The following is a 7,220-nucleotide window of genomic DNA, read 5'->3' as shown; positions in this document are numbered from 1 at the left end:
ATTTTCAATAGTTTTTTTAAATTCAACCAAATACCACCTAAATGTCCCTCAATATCAAACATATCATTTATTGTGCCTATCTCTTAACACATTGATGAAAACTAGATTAATAAATGTCCGAAAAGATTTTTCAACAAATCTAATTTGAGTTGCTAACCACTAGCAATTCTTTTTCACTAGTTTCTTAAATTCAACCAAATACCACTTAAATGTCACTGAATATCAAAATCAGATAATTTATTGTGCATATCTCCTTGTTCAATTCGAACATAGAGTATAACTGAAAACGTTGATGTGGAAAATCTTTACACAACTTAATCCTGAAAATTACTATTATATTGATCTTCATGAACTATGGAAACTACACCAATTTAATATCTCCTTATTATGAAACAAATTAAATCCTTTTAAATAAATTACCCTTATATTTATAAAAACATCTTCTCAAACATTAAATTCTTGTTCAATTATATGTTCATACTCCTCCTTAAATTCTTGTTCAATTATATGTTCATGCTCCTTCCTACATCTTTATTTAGCAACTCTCTTTGACTTACCAAGTAAGTTATGATCTATATGGTTAAGTGGGCAAAATAGTATTGAATGGAAGAGAGTTTGACAAGAAGCAATTATTGTTCTAAGCAAGTGACAAACATCTTTAATAATGATGAAGCTTGGTGAGCTTTCCCCTCCAAGTTGGAGGGGAACATCTCTTAAGGCCAATGGAATAGAAAAGCACTTTACCGCCTCAACCCAATCAAACCAAAGTGGAGCTCTTTTGTAGGGCAATGTTTGAGTGTTATATGGGCCTGGTTTTGTTTGAAGATATGGCAGCGTTAGGTGGTTTGGATGAGACAGAAGATGAGAGTAACATAGAGAAGGGGCCCCCAAATGGAGCATGATTTCTTCTAGACTAGAACAATAATGTAAGCCAAAGGGAAAAGGAAAGGAAAACAATAATGGCATGTGGTGTTGCTTGTAAAATGTTTAAGAAATTTGATGTGGGGGGGGAGGAGAGAGAAGGATGCATTGCAGTGGCGGTGGCACTCACACAAAGTTGTGTGACGCCTACTAGTCAGCAGGGAAAGTCACACCGCCTTCAAAAAGCAGGCAGCTAGGCCTGCAATGGTCCCCACTCTAAGTAAACAAACATGCACACTTGTTACCCACTGTCCACTCAGAGGCAACAGCAGAGAAAGCATTTATGGTTCATGTGCACAGTCTTGCTGGCAGATATTGAAGTTTGTAATCCCGGACCCCTGGCGCATTAAATGTGTGTATGTGTGAGAGAGAGAGATTGTGTAGATTAGCAAGGGAATTAAGTTGCTTACCTGAAATATATGGTGTCCTATATCTCCAGAATCAATTGGAATGTCCAACAAAAAAGCCTGATACATGAAAGGACGGACAGACAGACAGACAGACTGCGTTTCTACCACACTTGTCAACACCTTGATTTACTCCCAAATTGTGATTAGATTAATGACAGCACTAAAAAACACAGTGGGTTGAGTTAGGTTGTCTTGAATAACACCCACATTTTTGAATCAGGCCAGAATTAATTATTGTTTCTATTTTTTTATATGGGTTTTGTATCCTATCTGATCTATGGAATGCCCATTTGAATGTACTGCACCATTGTCATTGTGATTGTTCTCCATGAACATAAAACTTGCTATTGCTGAGGGCTATCCATATGACAGTGATTTGGCTCTTTCATTGTTGATTCTCTCTAGTCTACATTATATTATTAGAAGAAACCCCTGCCTCTGCTCCTACTGCTTCTGCTTCTGCTTCTGCCCATTTACAGATTCCTCCCAGGCTCCAACAAACCGCCCCTTCCTTTCTCCTTCTCAGAGCAGTAGTCAGGTAGCATGTTTCAGTAGGATCTGAAGTCATAACAGAAGGAAACCCATCTGCACTCCCTTTTACACTCTCCAAGAGCAGAGGCGGCCCTATATACTAATTACCTTAAAAATAGTAATATTTGGTCATTCAAGGCCGAGACAAGTGGGGTATGTTTTTCTAATATGCTTTAGGGTTTATATCCACAAGAAGCAAAACAACATAATAATTACCGATGGATGGGGGTGATGTAAGAAGGGTTTTAGGTATAAAGGAAGGAGGACAAGTGGAATAATACTAGTATTAACCTGATTGCAAATGAAAAACCAGCATCTTGGGCCCTTTTGCATGGATCACTTATTCCCATCTTGAGGGGTGCAAAGCCAACAAATCTCAAGTGTGTCTGGTAGTCTTTGAATCCTTGGTGTTCCCATTTTGGGGAATGCAGTGGGCTTGAGCAAAATCGGGAGCTTATTGAATCTAGAGAGATCAGTGTATGTATGGGAGTAGAGACAATGAACCATCACAGCAGTGGAACGCAAATGCAAATGCAAATGCAGATGCAGATGCAGATTCATGGGGCCAGGCCTCCTTTCACCCCATCACAGTGGCAGGAACTGGAGCACCAAGCATTGATCTTCAAATACATGGTGGCTGGAATCCCTGTGCCTCCTGATCTTCTGGTTCCTATCAGGAAAAGCTTGGAGGCTATCTCTGCAGGCCTTTTTCATCCACATCATCATCCTCCAGATAGTAAGATTACTGTATAGCCTTTCTTATATATTATTATAACCCAATCTTTTTTATGGGGGCAACTTTACATACGTTCTATATGTCAGCATTTATCATATAACCTTTGTTGTGTTGTGCAATTAGCAATCCTGGTATTATGGCTGGTATGTTTCACAATTACATGACTTTCAAGCATCGTTTTGGTCATATTGTTCTATATCTAGTTGCTTTAGATGATTGCTTCTATGGATCTCGATCAGAACTTGTCTGTTAGTTTCAGATGATCGTTTCCATGGCTGTCGTTGTCCATCAAAACATATCTCTGGTTTTTATTGTTAGTTTTATATGTCTTTTTATTGGGCATCTATCACATGAAATCATTTATGTTAGATGATTGTTTCCATGGGTGTATGGTATGCTCTTAGAACAAATCACTTGTATACCTGCAAATGTCTGTGCAGTTGTGGATGATAAAACCCACAACCCAGTCATATTTGGGTGTATTCTGATTGATCTAAAAAATTCTCTCCATCCCATAATCATCTATGTTCATGCATTTGGCACAAACAGATTGAAATGGAAATGCTAATTAGACATTCACACAGATTATGGCTTACGTATCACAGCGAGATTTCAGCTGACCATGATTTAAACCAAAACGTGACTAGAACTCGTACTTGCAAAGATTCTTTAACGGGGTCTGCAATTTTCTGTTTTCCAGTTTAAAGTCCCTGATAAAAGATTTAATTTTGTGGGGTTGTTGAACATGGCTTTCTTTAATGGTGCAGTGCCTTGGAGCAGTACATTCCAGTTGGGGTACGGAAAAAACTGTGACCCAGAGCCTGGCAGATGCAGGAGAACAGATGGCAAAAAGTGGCGTTGCTCAAAGGATGCATTTCCTGATTCAAAGTACTGTGAACGCCATATGCATAGAGGCAGAAACCGTTCAAGAAAGCCTGTGGAAACACCTCACGCTTCCTCCCATTCTTCATCTCTAACTCTCTCAACTACAGCACGCCCCACTAATAACAACAGCAGCAGCATATCCTCCAACACCAACAACTCACACACTTTCAGCTCACCTGGTCCTTATTCTTCTTCTTCCAGACTTGGTGGTGCAGGAATAGTTGTACAGCCAAACACCAATGTCAACCATTTCAACCTGGATTCACCCTCCTTCGCAAGAGATTACAGGTTAATCTATCAAAACTTGAATCTTTGTTTTAATGGCTCCTTTAGGTTAATTTGAAATGTTAAAAGTCCTAACTTTAGGGTTTCCAACTTTGTTGCAGGTACATGAAAGGGGACATGGATGAGCATATATTTTTCTCCAGTGAGGTCTCAGGAACAGCCTCCAGAGGTCTAGGGATCGATTCCCAATCCCTGCTCAGCTCTACTTCTTCCGTGGATGCTGGCTGGCGTTCCATGCAGCCTCAGCCTTCGCCCAAAGTGAATGCTTTGTTCAATAGTTTTCCCAAACAGCAACACCAACATTCTTTTCTAAACAGCAGTTTTGGGGGCACTGTAAAAATGGAAGCACAAGATCATGATGAAGACAATGCACAAGAACAGGATCATGAACATGAACAACCTCTTCGACATTTTTTTGATGACTGGCCTGCAAGATCAAGGGATTCTTCTTCCGGGCTTTCATGGTGTGATTTGGAGGAGAGGTGCAACACCAGCAGTACTCATGCCAATCGGGCTAGTGCCACTAGTTCCTCCACTACCCAGCTTTCCATTTCAATTCCAATCAACTCCTCAGATTTCTCAGCATCTAAAAGTAAGTAAGAAATCAAAATCACTGGTTTTTTTTATCAATCTCCCAAACGGTTTGAACTTCTTCTGTTCTTCTTCTTTTTCTTTATGTAGTAGTTGCTATCTACGCTCTTGAACTTTGCAAAAAAACATTCAGTCTCCTATTTCCTATTTCCTTCCCAATGCACTGACTCTAGTACAATTATAATCCAACAGTAGCAAAGAGAATGCAGTGCAGTGATGGGGAATATGATTAGTTTGAGACAGTGTTGAATATTGTATATCGACTTCTGAAACTGGCACAAATAATCATGTTTTTTAAGTTATATGTATTGAAGAGATTTTTGAATCTTGTGTTCCTGCTTTGCAATATCATATTACTTTGTTTCTGTGGCTGGATCTTTCTGTTAAACTATTTTATTGCCCATGTGAAAAGGAAAATATTTTTAAAAACACCAACAAACGTACACAGTGCATTGGCATCACCAAAGCTTATAAAATAAGTTGAAATTACATGTTCCCGAGTCTTACACACAGAAAATCAAATGTTTCAGAAAAAAAAGAAGACAGTTGATTATGAATTGAATCAAACTCAGGATTTTTCTCTACTTGATTAGATTTTGTGGCAGCCCATTTTTGTTATTGTCATTGATTGCTCACCCATCTTAATTTTGTTCAACTGTCACAGTAAATTGTATCATAGTGATTTTGTTGCTTCACTTTTTTTCTGCTGGTTTTAATCTGATTTTTAAAAAAAATTGTGTGGATGTTTTTTATTAGAAGGAAACAGGTTTTGATGGATTCTTAGATGCATCAAAACAAAAATCTAATTACATCAAAATGGTAGTGAAATTGTATTTGTTTTTTAATATATATTTTGATGTAATTAAGAATGGATTTTCCGGAAGCAATCAGTAAAGGCTTTTAATATCTTCAGTTGAAGATGGAAAAATATAATAATTATTTTTTTATAAAAACAAGATCATTCATTTAATTTGATTCCGATAATCAGGTAGATGTATCAAACTGCAAATGAAATGGCAATTAATGATGAAAATAGAAGCAATATTAAAATTAAAGATAAATAATTAATATGCATATATGAGAAATAATAATCATTTGAAGAATCCCTTAAAAAAAGATTTGATTCCTATTTATGCCCAGATCAGCTTAAAAAGTACATCAAAATAAAATCTATATCTAAATCTGATTCTCATTTATACTAAGAATCAAATTAAAAGTACATAAAATAATACTCTAAATCTGAACTATGAAAAAATTGTAAGAAAAAACTATTTTCATTTGAATAATTTAGATTTATACTTTAATGTATAAGTTATTCTGATTCATATTTATGACTGACTTGATTGTGTGCAAGTGATCCATTATCTATTAATAAATTGTTTTTAATAGATTATTTTGATTAAATATTTGAATTTTTTTTGGTTATATTGAGAATTATTTTTAAAAACTGGAAACAAATAAAAGCAAGAAAATTGAAAGATCAGAAGATAAATAATTAGAACAGCAAAATAGTTATTTTTTAAAATTAAAAAGATAATTAAATCATTAAAATGTATGAGAACAGTTTAATTAATAAATTGTTTAGATGCTTAAAATGAAATGTTGGATTTCTTTGGAATTGAATTAGTTCAAATAGGTGATTATTTGTTTGTGATTTTATATTTTTAAGAGTTTTAAGTTCTATTGTATAATTTTAAAAATAAATTTGATATGGTGATGAAAATTTTATCATATAAGAATATATAAGAATTCATAAGTAATGGAAGAGATGATTTTATTTTATTTTTATATGTCAATGATTTTTTTTGTCAACATTTGTATAATTATTTATGTGGATGATTTGTGTTTATAAGAAAATGATTTTTATAAATCATTGGAGCAATGATCGAACTCAAAATATTAGATATACAACATGTTAATGTTATTAATAATTATATATGAAAATTTTTGAACATAATTTTATAAATAATCTAGTTTAGTTTGAAAAGATATTTAATATTTTATTATGTCTTTTATGAAATTGGTTTGGACTTCTCTCTTTTGAGTGTCTTTTTTTAATGGTAAAATTTGAAGTCCATGCGATTTTATATTTACTTTTGTGCATATACAATGACAAATGATACGATCATGTGTTAAGTTGGTCTCATTCTCTCAACCTTTCATTCATTCACACACATCCATATACTTTGCTCTTTCCTCTTTCCTCTTTCCTCTTTCCTATCCTTTAGGCACACTTTATACATTTGTTCTATTTGCTTATTTATCATACTCACCTATACATTTAACTTCATTTATTTGTTTGCCACTGTAATTTGATTGTTTGTCCATTTTGAGACAATCCCTTGGTCATGGATTTGATTCCTAAGTTCATTTTAAACTTTAAAACTAAATTTGGCCAACTAGTTCCCTATTCACCCCCTCACCTCAAGGTGACTTGATTGACACAATTTGATGCTATGTACTAGTATTCGAAGACATTCGATGCATTCATTTTAATCGGTAAGAACCTATTCAAAATCATTTCATTCTAAAGCATTGGAGAAATCAATTTTAAGTTGGCCAACTAGTTCCTTATTCACCCCATCACCTCAAGGTGACTTGATTGACACAATTTGATGCTAAGTACTAGTATTTGAAGACATTCGATGCATTCATTTTAATTGGTAAGAACCTATTCAAAATCATTTCATTCTAAAGCATTGGAGAAATCAATTTTAATTTGGCCAACTAGTTCCCTATTCACCCTCCCACCTCAAGGTGACTTGATTGACACAATTTGATGCTATGTACTAGTATTTGAAGACATTCGATGCATTCATTTTAATCGGTAAGAACGTATTCAAAATCATTTCATTCTAAAG

The 7,220-nt window shown here is 34.8% G+C and overlaps 1 protein-coding gene across 1 annotated transcript; it reads left to right on the top strand.

Moving 5' to 3' along the window:
- The first annotated feature begins 1,236 nt into the window (after positions 1 to 1,236).
- On the top strand, positions 1,237 to 4,684 carry LOC131043550 (growth-regulating factor 5). Its single transcript, XM_057976766.2, has 3 exons — positions 1,237 to 2,598; positions 3,366 to 3,771; positions 3,870 to 4,684. The coding sequence occupies exons 1-3, from the start codon at positions 2,346 to 2,348 to the stop codon at positions 4,366 to 4,368; spliced, it is 1,158 nt and encodes a 385-aa protein (XP_057832749.2). The 5' UTR covers positions 1,237 to 2,345; the 3' UTR covers positions 4,369 to 4,684.
- Positions 4,685 to 7,220: the final 2,536 nt, after the last annotated feature.

Source organism: Cryptomeria japonica, chromosome 2, assembly GCF_030272615.1.
Source record: "Cryptomeria japonica chromosome 2, Sugi_1.0, whole genome shotgun sequence".
NCBI classification, from domain to species: Eukaryota; Viridiplantae; Streptophyta; class Pinopsida; order Cupressales; family Cupressaceae; genus Cryptomeria; species Cryptomeria japonica.
This window is presented reverse-complemented; position numbering and strand designations above follow the sequence as displayed.